The sequence below is a fragment of the Epinephelus lanceolatus genome, chromosome 2 (genome assembly GCF_041903045.1).
Source record: "Epinephelus lanceolatus isolate andai-2023 chromosome 2, ASM4190304v1, whole genome shotgun sequence".
Taxonomy (NCBI): Eukaryota; Metazoa; Chordata; class Actinopteri; order Perciformes; family Serranidae; genus Epinephelus; species Epinephelus lanceolatus.
Window position 1 is genome coordinate 12,441,848 of NC_135735.1, and position 17,953 is coordinate 12,459,800.

A 17,953-nucleotide genomic window follows, 5' to 3' on the forward strand; every position below is an offset into this window, starting at 1 on the left:
TTGGCTAGGAAGAAATATTTGCACAGTGTGCTGCAGTGAAACACGGCACCTCTCACTCCATAAATTGATAAACTGTAATGCACTTGGACCGCGCTCGCAGCAGACGTGGACACATTTAATGCACCACTGAGGTAATGCGTTCTTGGAAAACATCCAGTAACACGGCCTGTGTGTGATGATTTTACTGTGTGCGATACAGACCATTACTGTGAAGTTACAGTCAGCATTCTCCTTCACACCGCAGAGGTCAAAGGTCACCTGCACAGCATTCCAGGACAGACAATACGGCTCCCTGAAGGTATGGATGAGGCTGCTGCTTGTCTGGCCATCTGCTTCGACCTGCCCCCATTACGCTACAGCTAAAACTGACTCTCACACACACAGTTAGTTACAGAAGTTGGCCTCTGCCCTTTGTGCTTTAAGGTCTTCAGAAGTTTTACAGTTAAACTGAGACCGATAAACTATAGGTGCTGCATGAGCTAATAATTATAATTAACTTGTTTCCTTTATGACATGCTAGGTTACAAAGTCCTGCATAGTTTAAAGAACTGACATGCACCAGTTGTGAGAGAAGTATTTAGATTCTTTACTCAGGTAAAGTGGAAAAAATAAGTCCTGTCTTTAACATTTTCTTTCTTAAAGGAACAGTGTGTAAGATTTAGGAAGATTAAGTGGCATCTAGTGGTGAGGATTGCAAATTGCAACCAGCTACAATTTCTCAGCTGAATTATCCGCAGAGGTTTCTTCTACTCCAAAACAAATGGACCAGATGACTCAAACCAGTAAAAATACTGAATAAAGCAGATTCATGATGGAAAGAAATCAGTGTTTTTCCGATTCCATTTTCCAGTGGCCGATGCAAAAACCTGTAAGGTCCTATCTAGGTTTATTTTGGTCTTGGTTAGTCTTTTCTTTGCTATAGTAGAAACATGGCCGACCCTGTGGATGAGACAAGTAGATCTACCTGTGGCTGCAGAGACACTACACTCAGGGTTAGGAAAAGATGGGAGGAGGGGAGTGGGCAGGGACCTGCTCTCCATGTAGATATTCTAAGGTAACGAAAACATAATGATTCTTATTTTCAGGTGATTATACACCAAAGAAAACATACTTGTGTTTAATATTCCATTTCTGCCAATGAATCCTACACACTTGTTCTTTAAGTAAATAGTCTGAAAGTATTATCAGAACACAGACACTGTTAGTTATGTTTAGAGCAAAATGCAGAGTGTTACCAGAACATTTACAAAAGTTGTTTGTTTTTATTTCAGAGGACGACGAGCATGGAAGAAATGTTTACTTTAAGCACCAGTTTGCACAGACTACATTAAAACAGATGTGTATTTCATTGGTGGCTGTTAAACTGTGACATTCTTTACAGAATGATTTAAAGGGGTGTGTAAGTAGTTATCAGTTTTAGAAAATGTTTGAGAAATACTATATGGAGCTGTCATGTAGAAGCTGTTCCCTTGTTAAAGGGGACATTGTGATGGTTTCCAATTCTTCTGTTTATTTATGTTTCTTTCTGAAGTTACAGTAGGTATTGGTTATTTACTGAAACTCATAGACCATCTGTTTATTATGATTATTTGTGTTTTGAGAGAAGGGCAGGTTGAATGAGATTGTTTTCTTCTCCCTGCTCCTTCAGTCATGGGATGTTTATTAGAATTTTTTTGGTTGTGACTTTGATTGTTGTGTATTGACATGAGTGGAACAAATAGAATTGAAAAAATTAAAGGTTACTCACAGTATCATTAATGAATCCTGTCAGAGTTATATAATTATCTATCATATTATCAGATTGTTATTACTGATGAAGCTGCATTTTAATGTTGTTTGTCTGAGTTTTACAAAATCAGGTGGTTTAATCTATAACAGTGCTTCATATATTTAATTGATCATATGTTTTATGTAAAATATAAATCTGCAAAGTAACTAAGCTACAGCTGTTCAATACATGTAGTGAAGCAAAAACTGCAATATTCTCTTAGATGTAGTGAAGTAGAAGTATAATGTGTCATAAAATTAAAATACTTAGACAATGTTTTTTTCCATTAACAAAGAACAGTAATTATATATAAATACTTCATATAAATGCTAAACTGAATAAAAGATCTTGATGTTGCTTTTATTGTAAGCATAAATATATAATCTGAAGTACAAGTACCTCAGTATTGCACTTAATTACAGTACTTTATTTTCCATTTAACTACAATATATACATCAATAGAATAAAACAATAGAATTAGAGTAAACATAAGAAATATGTATAGTTATGTGCAATTTATGATGAATTAATACATATATAAATATGTTAGTAAAGGTATTAGTTATTCCACCTTGTCATGCATACTTATGTAACACATCAGCTAACATGTACAATCTAGCAAAATAAAAATGGACGGAATAAGAGCCACAAATTAAAGATGTTATCAAATAAGCATTTAACGAGTCTTTGTGACTCTTGATTCTTTGACATTTGACCCAGTGGTAAAAATAGAGTTTTATCTGCCCATTTAAGATGATACAATCCTGCTGTTCAGAGCTAACAGCTGTGATGTATCAACAGTCGCACATAGTACATATTTCAGCTGTATTTTGTATTTGTAAATGGTTTTAAATCTGTCCTCCTCATAACAAATCTAAAGTCTTGATCCAGAGATAAAATCTCCATTAGAATAATGGACTTTAGTATCAGTGCACTCATGGGGGGGAAATCTTACATGTAGTTTCCTTTGTGTTAAAGTGAGCAAGTAAGCGCTATCTTTTTAGGATGAAGGCAGAATACTGTAATATAATGAGCCAAATCCTAAACAGTTTCATATCCACTTTATACCACTTATCATTCCTTAAGTTACGTCATCTCTCCATTTTGATATTTAAGAGGACTTCTGCATGATTACTCTCACATACTGTATATTTTGTCAGTCATTTATAAAAGCCATGTTCACATTCCTGTACGCCTCTTCAAACACTGGTTTGGGGATTTCTTGGTTTTCTAATGGCCATACGTCCAGCAGTTCTCACAGTGAGGCTCGGAGCCTTTATAACTACTTTATTTTCTTCTTACTTTCCTTAAACATAGAAAATGTTTTACTTTTATTCAGCTTTTTAAACACTCAGTGTGTCTCAGGAAAAATGTGAAAAGAAACCTTCCGATTTCTTGTTAAATATAAAAACACTCGACAATAATCCAAATGTCAGATAGTTACAATTCATACCATATTTAGAAATGATCATCTTCCAGAACATTACCCTAAATATCATGTTCTGTGAACATGCTGACTGAAGAATATTAACAATATTATTTTTAGGTTCTGGCAGCAGGTCCCCCCTCTGTTTTAAAAAGTACAAAATGATTTAAAACAACACGTATAACAGAAAAAGAGAATCTAATTTAAGTGTAGTTTAAGGTTAAATATTAAGATTAGGTCTTTAAAGTCAGAGCGTTCTCGTCACTTCAGGCTTTGATTGTCAGCAGGTTTGTTCGGGGTCGGCCGTGCTGGATTCCTTGCATACTCCCCGGACTGTGACCCTGTGAACCAGGTGTCTCCCTCTCTGCCCCCACCCTCCTTTTCACTGCGGGAACTAGGCCACCTGTCAATCATTTGGGTCGTCATGGTATTCAGGTGGCCCACCTTTAAAGTAGCTAATGGCTCCACAATGCAATGGAGTATACGAAGAATATAATAAGAATATAAAGAAAACCCTGGCCCATGCTACCTACACAGGACTGTGCAACACGACTATCTGCCTTTAATCAGAACTTAATTTGAAGTTGTAGCGGTAATAAAGTTTCCAAATATGTCAGGCTAATTTGAGGTAAAACTTCCATCAACTGATAGAGAAGAGGCGGCACGGTGATGTAGTGGTTAGCACTCGCCTTACAGCAAGAGGGTTCCTGGTTCAAGTGGGAGCCCTTCTGTGTGGAGTTTGCATGTTCTCCCTGTGTCAGTGTGGGTTTCCTCCAGGTACTCCAGCTGCCTCCCACAGTCCAAAGACATGCAGGTTAACTGGTGACTCTAAATTGTCTGTAGGTGTGAATGTGAGTGTGAATGGTTGTCTGTCTCTATGTGTCAGCCCTGTGATAGTCTGGTGACCTGTCCAGGGTGAACCCCGCCTCTCACCCAGTGTCAGCTGGGATAGGCTCCAGCCCCCCTGCGGCCCTCAAGAGGATAAGCAGTTACGGAGATGAATGAATGATACAAAAGAGATCTACAGTTTCTCTCTCACTGATGAAGTGCTGCAGCCATAAAAACGAGTCTTGGGGTTTGAATGTTTACTCAGTGTAAATATCACACAGCTGCAATAAGGTTCTGATCCAGAGTAAATATACTGTCAGTGTGGAGGGAGATAATTCACTTTTAAGCTTTAAAGTCCAGTGTTAAGGATTTAAGGGTTATCTACTGGCAGAAATGGAATATAATATTTATAATCACCTGATAAATAAGAACTGTTGTGTTTTTTTTACCTTAGAATGAGCTGTGTATGTGTATATACAGAGCGAGACATGAGACAAAGCTGCAGACACATTTCATGTGTAGCGTACATGACATGCCCCTATAAGCCGCGCCCACCACTAGTACAAGACAAACCCACCAATTTTAATTTAATGAATCCACTTTAGAATTCATTATACATGAAGACCTGATTCACATTATAGGTACTGAGATGTAACCCTTAGCATTACCATTACCATAACCACCTCTCTTTTAACCTAATACTTCATAGCTAGCCTATCGCTAACCCAGCATTTACATCGGGGCTTCCGCTCCCAAGCCCAGGAGCGAAAGGCAGCTCATCATGGACTGACAGGTTGGTATGGTGGGTGATGTGACTAAGCTGCAGCTCTACCTACCTATGAACTTTGCTCACTGACAGATGAAGCCAAGAAAGTTCAACTTCCAGGGTCTAGAATGACCTGGATTTTCCACATCGCTGGGCCCATAGAGCAGGCTAGAGACTTCCACCGGCCGACTGGCTAACTTCTGGTGTAGCTCTCCGCTAACTTAAAAATGATTCAATCCTGCGGGTCTTACAGACTTTCCAAATGTTATCGGTCTGAATGGATCAAATACTGACAGTCAAACAAGTCATTTTGTGGGGGTTGTGACGCCCCCCAAAAAATTGTCCGCTGATTTAGAGATGGTTTTTTAAGCCATGTAAGTCAATGGAAAAAGGTGTTGTTGGGCCCAATGGCTTCACATGATGGACGCTAAAGTTGTAATGCTGCTGCTTGGCCACTACAAAAATTGAATTCAAAGCTTGACACTCCTCCTGAGGGCCTGGTCCTCCTCCACAGAGACCACCATGTTGTTTTTACAGTAGCCCAGAATGGACAAACCAAACACTGGCTCTAAGTTCTGCAACCTGGGAGCAATCCAACACACTAGACCTTTAAGGAGTTAAGGATTTTTCCAGCTGTATCTCTTAAGTATTTGCTTGCTGTGCTTTAAGTGTCGCTCTGTTTAAAAGCACAGCAGTGTGATCATGTTGTACATGTGGACTTTGTTAATCATTATTTAATCAATCTGGGCTGCAGATGTCCTTTTAAAGTCAGATTTGTGAGGCAAAGGGACTGAAAATGAAAATAAATCCATAATCTTTGTTTCATAAACTGTCAAAATCTCTCTGAACTGAATATTTTCTTTTTCTGAACCCTTTTTAAACCCCATTAGATATTAATATGCATACATACATTAATATGTGTTCATGGATTTCTTGACTAAAGTTAAGGTTGGTTGTTGTAGCTTCTGAACAGCTGACATTATAGAAAATACACATTTTTAACCCATGAATACACAGACAAGTTATTAGATTTAAGCTGAAACATGTGGAAGAAAACCAAAGCCACTGGTATTCAGCCAACGCTCCATATGTAAAGTATTAAGAATTAAGTGCGTCTGCCAACATTATGTTCCAGCTTCATAATTTAGGGTGAGTTGTAGAGGTTATTGAAATTTGCTGTGCTGTCAAGAATCAAGTCTTTTCATGGTGGTCCTGTATAAAGTCTGACAGGATCGAGGGTTGGGTAGTCTTGGTGCCCAAAATGACCAAAAAAATAAATTAAAAGCCGCAAACATTTCTTTGTTTATCTCCATTTTGTTGCCAATTTAATTCGTAGGGATTTCACAAACTAGGCTAGGACTACATTCCACCCATGTCTGCACATTTCATTAAATATCTTCAAAGATAAAATCACATGAACATTCAAAACCTCACTGTGTCATTTTAAGTCTTTGGTGACTTCAGTTGAAATGTATAAAAGAAATAAAACACCCTGGTAACTCCTTTCACACAGCAGATGAGTACAACTAAAAACAGAAATTATGCATGTCACCGAACCATCTCATTCACATTTAGGCTAACACCCACAGGTGGCGTTATCACTCCAGTATATTACAATCAAATGATTGGTAACTTCATTCAGTCAAGTGTCTGTCGTCACAACACCACTTCCTTCCATACACACCCTCAAAATTGACACTGAGTACCTAGTATCAAGCAAAAATAGATCTAAACTTTTAAAACAGTTGCATACATTTGAAATAATGTGGACGTATTTTAAAAAGTGCATCGTCGTAGCTTGTTGTAGCCGTGTACTGAGGGCTGTCAGTCAGAACATGTTGTATATTAACACAATAACTCACCTGAAATATCTCAACTGTCAAGTTATAGATGTGATGAATCATCTCTTACCTGTCCATCCTCTAACACCAACCTCACCTCTCCTAAAATTCACCAGTGTCACAAACAGCAGCTTCAGCAGCGTTCTGCTCGCTATCTGAGAGTACGGAGGTTTATACCGCAGTCATGAAACGTCTGTGACGGGGAGAGTTCATGGTCGACCATCGTAACAAAGCATCTACAAATGTCACCAGAAAACTGTCAAGTGAAACTGAACATTTTCATTGGTCGCACTGGTGCACCTGACATTTAGCAGCTCTGTGTGTGTGTGTGTGTGTGTGTGTGTGTGTGTGTGTGTGTGTGTGTGTGTGGGGGGGCCTCTGATTGGCTCTGACCCTGATATTCTTATTTGCTGAATTCGGATGGGGACAAAAAATAAGGCATGTGTACCCACTTCCAACTCCGGCAATTGCATCCACATTGGGGGACATACAACGCCTACTTAAATACTACACACGTAGGTATCTAATAACGGAATCAAGGGATATATATATTCATATATATTCTACGTATCAGCCTATTTGGTTCACATCTGTAATGTAACAATGTCTTATGTGGCTGGATGAGGATGGATGTGGATTCCTGGGAATCCTGTTTCCTGGGATTAAAACCAAGTGTGTACGTATGAAACCGCGTCCTATACTCTTCCTTGAGTAGCATCATGATCTAAAACATACTTCAGTTCAAGATAAAGAGAACTATTGATTGTTTTTCGGCAAGCAAAATGCTGCGGTTCCTCTTACACCTGTTACTGGCGGCTCAGACATAGAGTGGATCATCCACCAATCGGAAGATCGGCGGTTAGATTCATGGCTCCTCCAGTCCGCGCTGAAGTATCCTTGGGCAAGATACTGAACCCCAAATTGCTCCCAATGGCTGTTCCATCAGTGTGTTAGAGTGTTTGAATGGGTATACTGAGTACTGAGTAGCAGGTGGCATCATGTTGGGTAGCCTCGGCCACCAGTGTGTGACTGTGTGAATGTGAATCAGTAGTGTGAAAGCGCCTTGAGTGGTCAGAAGACTAGAGAGGCGCTATACAAGTGCAGGTCCATTTACTAGCCCTAAAAGGCTCTGCACAGGTTTGACATCATCCGCAGTAGCCACTGCTCCACCGCCTGTCCCCAGAAAGATGCTTCATCCTGACCCAACATCGTCTGTGTTTACAATCCTTTACATAATGTGTTGAGAAATGACTAATGTGCGTGGGAACTGACGCAAAAGATGGTGCTTGAAATGTATTATTGCAGCGCTAGAAGGCTCGGTGACAAATTTCAGGTGAAATAGTTCGGCACACCAGTGCAACCAATGTCTGAAGTTAGTGTGGAGCCCTGAACAGTAAAACCTACTTTCATTTTATAAATAAAAACTCTGTTTGCATAGTCTGGAAGTGATCACTAAATAGGAAGTCATTCCGCTGAGGGGAAGATGCCTGGACTCGGGTTGATGTTGCTCCTGCGTGTCTTCCGGCTGGCGCAGGGGTTTCTTGATCTTTTCTGGGCTCTAAAGAAGGTCCTAAATCTCTGGAGGAGGGCATCAACTCCAAGGATGAGAAGAGGAACCAGCCGCCAGTCTGACGGCTCACAGCGGAGAGCAGTGGTTACCTAGGTGAGGAGAAAGCAGCCAAGTTAGAGGACTCTCTGGATTAAATGGCAGGTGAGAGCAAGTCATTGTTTTGCAAGTGACAAGTCTCAAGTCTTTGCACTCAAGCCCCAACTCAAGAGTGGCAAGTTGCAAGTCAAGGCCCAAGTCCTAAAGTTTGAGTTGAGACAAGTTAGTTGGAAGTTGCTGTGTCTCCATCTTTAATTTTCGACCTGCATGTTTTAACTGCAATTCTTTCTTTCAAGTCAACTGGATAGATGTGCAAAAATTGAATTATCTTTGGTGTCATTTTACCAACTGGCACAGGCCTATATTTGGGACAAGCCTTTGTTGTTGTTGTTTTTTTGTAAATCTCAACTTTAATGGAATTTGAATGTCCTTTATTTTTGGTGTAGTAATAAAAAACTTTTTCCAATAAAGAAACAAACAGCTGTTTCACATATAAAGCACTGATGATGCTGCAGCTGATGATGATGATGGAGTGTTACCTCTCTCTCAGGGGCAGATTTGGGTTACTGAGGAAGGACAGCTGCTGCTCCAGACTGCACACACGAAAGGCCAGGTAGCACGACGACAGGATGAGGAGAATAATACTGACGAAAGAAGACGCGACACACAGATTAGTTAAATCACAAATATTAACTGTCAGCATGGTTGTGACATTAGACACAGGAATCCTCTGTTGATTTGGAGGTAGAGAGCTGTAATGTCTTCTGGTGAACACTGGGAGGCGACATTTGACTTCCTGTTGACATCACTGCACTTTACTGTCCTTGAAATACACAGTTTAGATCTGTCTTAAAGGAGCAAAGAAGTGTTTTGCAAATCATGCTGCACTTTATATTGCTGCTTAAAGTTTTTCAAGTAATGATGTAGCATTTCAAAGTTTTGAATGTGTTTGCTTTCCATTTTCATTTCTGTACAGTACAAAAACAATACACTGAAACTTGTATATGTTGTAGAATCATACAAAATCGAGTTTACATTATTTTTATTCATTTGAAGTTATCATTGCAAGGTTATAAAGTTCAAGTGCAGGTTATCTGAAATGAGCCTGAAAAGAAAAGATGAAACCTTTTAATTCACTCAGGAGTTAATAAATATGCATGCATGTTTTGCTTTATTACATTCAATGTGTATTCCATTGTAATCATAAATGTATGTAGAGTTGTCTTTGTAGTTCATATGGATTATATTCTGATATACCAGAGGGAAAATGTGCCCTGGACTGCAGGGTCAGAGGTCACCGTCAGCTATATGATAAACCTCCAGGAGCAGATATGGATTCATTGCTCTCTCAAGGACACTTAATGTAAGCAGATCGGCTTCTTGCCCTCTGGGTGAAGGACAGTCGCCCTGCTCACTGTGTCACCCTCTTACACTCCAGAGCGGGGGGAGTAAGGAGAGCTCACGAAGACAAATTATTTGACACACTGCAATAAATTTTAATAATTAAGTTATTAAGTTAGGTCATCATAAAAGGAAACTTCTCTGTGACAAAATACAAACTAGAAAGTGCTTTAACATCTCTGATCCCGTGTGTTCAGCATGACGGAGTGAATTGCCCACTATTTATATCTCCATGTTAATACTCCCAGTGTGTGTGTAGCTGTGAGTCAGCTGTTGGAGGAGGTGAAGGTGGTGTTGTTGGTGTCTGTGTGTCCCTCTGTATACTCACAGCAGGGTGAAGAACTTGAGCAGCTGGTACTCCATCTGGCCCAGCTCCGCCAGTGGCTCTGATAAAAGACCTCTGTCTGTTTGCAGAGCTCGCTCTGTCACACACACACACACACACACACACACACAGAAAATCATTAACAGTACTTGGCTTGGCTCGACTGTACATGTTTCACTTTTCATAGTGCTGGCCCACCTGTTTGTGTAATGGTGCGACAATATGCACTTTGGAGCTCAAATATTAATCACAATATAAATCTAATCAGAGGGTGCAATTAAATGATATCAATTAACAATGTGAGCTGTCCAAGACCTCTATAAAATAAAACCTTGTCTTTGTCATATGGCAAAATATATATAAATTTATATACAACTAAGGCTCCTGTAATTGTAAAAAAAAAAAAAAAAAAAAGTTGATTAATTTTTACGTGAATTTTAGGTTTATTTGCATTTTGTGCTAAATCCAAAGAAAGAAATGGTGAAATCTGAGATGTTTTTATTTTATTTTTTTAATTTATGCCTCCTTTGAAATGAAAAATAAAATTTTTTAAAGGGATTCAGGTTTTATTTTATTTTGTATTTTTTTATGCCTCCTTTAAGATAAAAAACCTTTAGACCTGACACCTTTAAAGTTTTTTATTCCTCCTTTAAAAGAATTTTTTTTTTATTGGATTTCAGGTTTAAATTATTTTTATTTTAATTTTTGCGTGTATATTGTTTATGCCTCTTTTAATATAAGAAAAAAAAAACTTAAGACCTGAAATCTTTTAAATTTTTTTATTCCTCCTTTAAAATGATTTTTTTAAAAAAAAATAGGATTTCAGGTTTTAATTTTTTTTTGTATTTTATTTATGCCTCCTTTAAAATAAAATAAAAAACCTTAAGACCTGAAAGTTTTTTTTCTCATTTTAAAAGAGGAATTTTTAAAAAAAAGGGTTCAGGTTTTCATTTTTAATTTAATCATTTTTTAATTTTATTAATGCCTCCTTTAAAATGAAAAAAATCCTTTAAACCTAAAAACCTTATATATATATATATATATATACAGTACAGGCCAAAAGTTTGGACACACCTTCTCATTCAATGCGTTTTCTTTATTTTCATGACTATTTACATTGTAGATTCTCACTGAAGGCATCAAAACTATGAATGAACACATGTGGAGTTATGTACTTAACAAAAAAAGGTGAAATAACTGAAAACATGTTTTATATTCTAGTTTCTTCAAAATAGCCACCCTTTGCTCTGATTACTGCTTTGCACACTCTTGGCATTCTCTCCATGAGCTTCAAGAGGTAGTCACCTGAAATGGTTTCCACTTCACAGGTGTGCCTTATCAGGGTTAATTAGTGGAATTTCTTGCTTTATCAATGGGGTTGGGACCATCAGTTGTGTTGTGCAGAAGTCAGGTTAATACACAGCCGACAGCCCTATTGGACAACTGTTAAAATTCATATTATGGCAAGAACCAATCAGCTAACTAAAGAAAAACGAGTGGCCATCATTACTTTAAGAAATGAAGGTCAGTCAGTCCGGAAAATTGCAAAAACTTTAAATGTGTCCCCAAGTGGAGTCGCAAAAACCATCAAGCGCTACAACGAAACTGGCACAAATGAGGACCGACCCAGGAAAGGAAGACCAAGAGTCACCTCTGCTTCTGAGGATAAGTTCATCCGAGTCACCAGCCTCAGAAATGGCAAGTTAACAGCAGCTCAGATCAGAGACCAGATGAATGCCACACAGAGTTCTAGCAGCAGACCCATCTCTAGAACAACTGTTAAGAGGAGACTGCGCCAATCAGGCCTTCATGGTCAAATAGCTGCTAGGAAACCACTGCTAAGGAGAGGCAACGAGCAGAAGAGATTTGTTTGGGCCAAGAAACACAAGGAATGGACATTAGACCAGTGGAAATCTGTGCTTTGGTCTGATGAGTCCAAATTTGAGATCTTTGGTTCCAACCGCCGTGTCTTTGTGAGACGCAGAAAAGGTGAACGGATGGATTCCACATGCCTGGTTCCCACTGTGAAGCATGGAGGAGGAGGTGTGATGGTGTGGGGGTGTTTTGCTGGTGACACTGTTGGGGATTTATTCAAAACTGAAGGCACACTGAACCAGCATGGCTACCACAGCATCCTGCAGCGACATGCCATCCCATCCGGTTTGTGTTTAGTTGGACGATCATTTATTTTTCAACAGGACAATGACCCCAAACACACCTCCAGGCTGTGTAAGGGCTATTTGACCAAGAAGGAGAGTGATGGAGTGCTGCGGCAGATGACCTGGCCTCCACAGTCACCGGACCTGAACCCAATCGAGATGGTTTGGGGTGAGCTGGACCGCAGAGTGAAGGCAAAGGGGCCAACAAGTGCTAAACACCTCTGGGAACTCCTTCAAGACTGTTGGAAAACCATTTCAGGTGACTACCTCTTGAAGCTCATGGAGAGAATGCCAAGAGTGTGCAAAGCAGTAATCAGAGCAAAGGGTGGCTATTTTGAAGAAACTAGAATATAAAACATGTTTTCAGTTATTTCACCTTTTTTTGTTAAGTACATAACTCCACATGTGTTCATTCATAGTTTTGATGCCTTCAGTGAGAATCTACAATGTAAATAGTCATGAAAATAAAGAAAACGCATTGAATGAGAAGGTGTGTCCAAACTTTTGGCCTGTACTGTATATGTGTGTGTGTGTGTGTGTGTATATATATATATATATATATATATATATATATATATATATATACACACACACACACATACATACTTTTTTTTATTAAAGGAGAAATAAATATAGAATTTTATGCTGTTTTTTCATTAATTGTCCATTTCAAATATTGCAAACAGTGAACACTATACTTCTCAAATCAAGGGTTCTTAAAGTTTTGATGATGGATTGCCAGTTTAGGGAGCCTTCGTGTCATTGAGGGCTAGCAGGAAATGTTCAGTTGTGAGTTGTCAACCAAAATCACTAACTTAAGCTAACAGCTGTAGCACTGATGACAGAGCAGAATTCCCGCAACATTTGTGAGGTGCCACTAGCTGCAATACAACCAGTTGCTTTCAACAAGTTGTCACTCCTAACCTGACAGACCCTTGGGTGCGTTCGGAAACACTAATTCCGAGTACTGGAGTGCACTCTGGCACAAACTGGGCCGAATGTGACTTCAGAGCGCTGTGGAAATGTACCGTTCACTCCTCAAATATCAGACATGTTACAAACAACATTAATGTAGGTTAGTGGAAATGATCTGTCAGCGCACAGCCGTTAAACTGTCCTCAGAAAACTCTGACAGCAGACATTGTTTGTCATAATCTCTCCTTAATCTGCATCCGCCCAGAGCTTTTTAATACACACCCACACATGATTTAATCTCCATTTGGAGCTTAATGTGTCGTTGCGTAACGGAGACGTTGCCATCCAAAAGCAATTACTCTCTTTTCTTTCGCTCTGTCTCTCACACAGACACAAGAAACTCACAGGAAATGAAAACTTAAAAACACATTCAGACAACTTAACTCGTCATGTCTCACACTTTAAACATGACTCACACTGTTCTCCTTTAATGGGAGTGACATGTTGAAGATGTTAACACTGACTCTGTCCTCAGATCACTGACTCAGTTTTTCACCTGGCTCAGCTACACACTGTCACTAATTACCTATAAAACTCTTCATGGAGTCACTTCACCACTTGGCAGGACTCTTTATTCTCCCACAAACACTTTTACTACAGAATGCAAACTCTTATCATTCTGAGGATTATTAATCAATCTATTGCTGACAGAGCATCTGTGGAATACTTCAGAGAGATCAGAGAGGAAAGCAATAGAGATTTTAAATTAATCATCATAATTATCACTTCCTCTTTCTTACTGTTGAACTGTATAACTGCTACTTTGTTCTGGTTTTGTTGCTCACTTCCAGCCTTATCTGTAAATCAGGCCTATTCAATAGACGGCCCGCAGGCCACATCCAGCCCAGAAGCAACCTCCCAGTGGTCCGGCTGGGGATGGACACGGAGACCTGGTATTAAACAGCCTGGGGCAAAATTAATCAAGACCGTAGTATTAATAAACTCCGTCGTTATCGGCTCTTTCATCATTACTTTTAAGGTTTGTGGTTTCATGTATCATCATGCTGCCATTTTCTCCTGCATTCTGCATGCTGACCTCCACACACACACACACACACACACACACACAGACACACACACGCAGACACACACAAACATGACAGAGTGAAGTCAGACAACAGCAGAGAGGCCGTGGTGGAGATTAAGGAACTATAACAAAGATTACTCTAGTTGACGATAGATATACCTGTTACATAATTTCTTAATCTTTTTAAATCTATTTATGTATTTGTATTATTATTAGGTAAATTACTTATTTATATACTTAATTTAATTTAATTTAATTCTTCCTGCCAGGGTTGGAGATATTATACTTATTTTTAAAGTACGCTTGTTACTATAAGTAAATGCAATAAAACCTCTGCCAGTAAAGAGTCAGTGCTTTATCAGTACACATGTTCAGCATGTAGACAGCCATAGTTCAATCTGCTCCGTCCACAGTCTCTCATTCTCTGCCTTTATGGTTTACTATTGCGGTTTACACAAGCACATTGCCCTAGCGGGACCAAATTGTAAAATGAAAGCTGTCTGTTTAACTTACCTTGCTACTTATCTTAAAATGTACCTGAGGCAGCCGACCTGCAGACAGTGAGTGTGCTCAGTAGAGGAGGGACAGAGAGCTACTGATGTCTGTGTTCTTCATGCTTTCATAATGTTACTTTTTTCACTCAGTGTTGTGATGTCAGGAGGAATATTATTTTATTGACATGTTAGATTTGTTTCCAGTGAGATATTATTGAGTTTATAAAGTGACTTTGTTGTTGTAAACATGACTGTTGCTGACATGGACTGTATAAAACTATATCCTGTGTATTTTCCTTAACACTTGACCCTAAAGGAAATCATCAGGAAGTGAGGTGTGTGCGTGTGTGTGTGTGTGTGTGTGTGTGTGTGTGTGGGAAATGTTGGTATAAAGAGTGTGTTAATACTTACTGCGAAAGCTACTTGTTATGCTTCTATGCATTGATAGCTGTTTTTATTCTGTCTCTGCATTATGTCATGCTCCCCAGTCAGATATGTGACTGTGACTACATTGTTTTTCAATTATATTATTTTATGTTGACATAATTGCACTTTATTTTTTACTACCTTTGTGCCTACTGCAACATTTGATCTCTTCTTGATCTCACGGTATTATGCACATCTGTAATGCTCAAAAAAATGAGCCTTAAATGTTGATGTTGACCATATGTGGAATCCATCTGCTCAATTAAAGACATTTAAAATAAACAAAAAAAATGTTCAATAGGTTGCCTGCTGCTGGAAACATACGACTCATCAACACTTCCTGGTTTTAAAATCTGTCCCCATTGAATTTGTAATTGAACAGCCTTGCTGTAAATAAACAATATCCTGTATGTTGTTTTTATGTGTTTAATTGTTATTATCTTTGCTAATTGTTGTCTTTGTTCTTTTGTTAAAGTCTACTGAGACACACTGTGATTTTATGCTCAACAGAAGCTCGCTTACATTTGGAGGATGAAAACAAAACCACCCACAGGGGCTTTCTGATCAGATGAAGAGGAAGCAGATTTCTCTTTAAATCAAATAAAGTCCTGCAGGACGCTGATATCCTCTAAAAGTATCAACTAATAACAGCTGATTTAACTCTAAAATATGTCACTGTGAGGTTTCCTTCATTGTAAGATCTTTGTAGTTATATCTGTAGTACCACAGATTTCAGGACAGTGCTAATTAAAAACTACATTTGCATTCTCAGATCGATTTACCTCGCTAACCACAGACGGTCCTAACTAATGATGTGGATAATTCTCATGATAGACACTCATAAGCCATGCCAATAACGTTCAGCAAACTGTAATGACATCGTAATGACACGGCACCGTCAGTGTGTGGAGAGTTTTATCACCTTCCAGCGGCTGCTCTGATTTGAAGGGCGTGTCTGCGGCGCTCAGGCTGCTGGTAGAGTTGCCCAGGAGGTCGGGAAGGGAGGACGACACAGACACCACTGAGGGTTTCCTCCTCCACTTTAACACTGAGGGGAATTCGTCGACTACCGGGAACTCGTCTGGAACGGGGAACTCGTCCTGTGGCGCAGAGGAAAGAGGAGGATCTGTGTGTCATGCAACTGCAACAGCGTAGATACAGTGTGAGATATTTTGTAAAACGAAGGTCTCTGGAAATTTATGATAGGGCACCATTTGCATATCTAAACGTAACATTTTAGAAAACCTGAAATACAAAAGTAATTTACTCAATTGAGCAACTAACATGAGAAGGTTCAAGGTGATATCTGCTGTATGGGTTCAAAGTTTTACCCTCTTCACCTGCAGTGTTGCCCCTTCACGTTCCTCTTCAGATACTTTCAGTCTAGATTAGAGTGCGATCAAGGACGAGCATGTTCGCAGAACTTAATTACTACTTAATACAAAAGCTCTTCTGTCGCACAGTAACCTTAAGTGCACACACACAAGATGACTTCACAACGCTCTGATAGCATCTTGCCGACTCAGGGGATAATTCATTGTGAGACTGCAGCTGCAACAGAATGATCTATTGATACTGTCTGTGTACGAAGGTACGTCAGCTCAGGGGCAGCTGCACGTGAGAGATGTCGAGGCCTTTAGACCAACATAAAAGAAACTGGGAGACATTAAAGCAGTAAATGCCTGTGGATAACCAGATGTTGTAGCTTTACCCACTATGATCTTTACAGTTTTATGATGGCTTATGAAAGACATGCTGTCATCACTGACCAGCGATAAGGTCGGCTCCTCCATGAACTGCTTCAAGCTCAGACTCTTCCCATTGACCTGCAGAGGGAAAATGAGATCACCTTGTTAGCTGACATGTACACCACACATTATAGACCAAGGGGGTTTTCACACTCGGTCCTTTTCAGCCCTTTAAGTGAACTCAGAGCAGTGACTCAGCACTTTTTTGGACATATGTGAACACTCCAAGAGAACTCAGAGCACCTCCCAAGGAGGTCTGAGTTTGGTTTGCTTCAAGTCTGTGGTGTGGTTCACTTAACTCACTGTGTCTCCAGGTCCGCTTTGCCTTTTTGCTTTTGTATTGTAGTCCTCCAGGCTTGCCGTAGACAGATCACACGCTATTTCAGTGGGACACATAATAAACACATCTCATTTTTAGTGGACGAGGAGTACTTTGATCTGACGATGAAACAACTGCACTCCTCCAGATATGGAATGAGGAAAACATCAAACAGCAACTGTCCAAAACGCACAGAAACAGGTTTTTCTCCAATCTTAAGTTCATAACCACACTGCAGAGCCACGGCAAAGTAAAAACAAAACAATGTCAATATATGTTACATATAGGCTTTAGTGTGAACAGAAAGAGGACAGAGGCCCCATCAGAGCTGAAGTTGACCAGAGAGAGAGCTGAGTCCTCTTTCAAATGAATTGACAACGTGAACACAAAAAGAACTCGGTCCCTTTTCTGTTGGTCCACTTTTTAGTGCACTTAAAGAGGAATGAGTTTGGTTTGTTTAAAAAGGACTATATGTGAAAAATACCCTTAAAGTTGGAGAAAAACTTAAGTGTTTCTGTGCTGTAGACTGGTGCTGCTTGATTTATTCTACATTCCACATCTGGAGATGTGCAGTACCTGCCATGGACCAAACTACTCCTTGTACTGCATCCTTGCAAGCGTTACAGGCCGACGTGGTTTCACCTGTTTTGTCAAGCATCCCAGTGCAACATGTGATCTAGAGGGCTAAATACAATGGCAAAGAGCAAAGCGAACCTGGAGTGCTCCAATTTTAAGTTAATCTGAAAGCGAGGGGCTTCATAACCGCACTGTAGTGCCACGTCAAAGTAAAAACAAAACAACATTAATATATATAGTGTGAACAGAAAGAGGACTGAGGCCCCAT

At 39.5% G+C, this 17,953-nt stretch overlaps 1 protein-coding gene across 3 annotated transcripts in view; it reads right to left on the reverse strand.

Moving 5' to 3' along the window:
• Window positions 1-6,082: 6,082 nt before the first annotated feature.
• gramd2aa (GRAM domain containing 2Aa) overlaps window positions 6,083-17,953 on the reverse strand; it is a 46,010-nt gene continuing 34,139 nt past the window's right edge. For all 3 annotated transcript variants that reach the window (XM_033627044.2, XM_033627062.2, XM_033627053.2), the window contains exons 8-12: window positions 16,812-16,868; window positions 15,965-16,142; window positions 9,965-10,058; window positions 8,775-8,879; window positions 6,083-8,288 (exon numbers count right to left, since the gene is read on the reverse strand). In XM_033627044.2, the coding sequence (XP_033482935.2) occupies window positions 8,285-8,288; window positions 8,775-8,879; window positions 9,965-10,058; window positions 15,965-16,142; window positions 16,812-16,868 (438 nt within the window). In that variant the 3' untranslated portion in view covers window positions 6,083-8,284. The remainder of the gene's footprint in view (window positions 8,289-8,774; window positions 8,880-9,964; window positions 10,059-15,964; window positions 16,143-16,811; window positions 16,869-17,953) is intronic.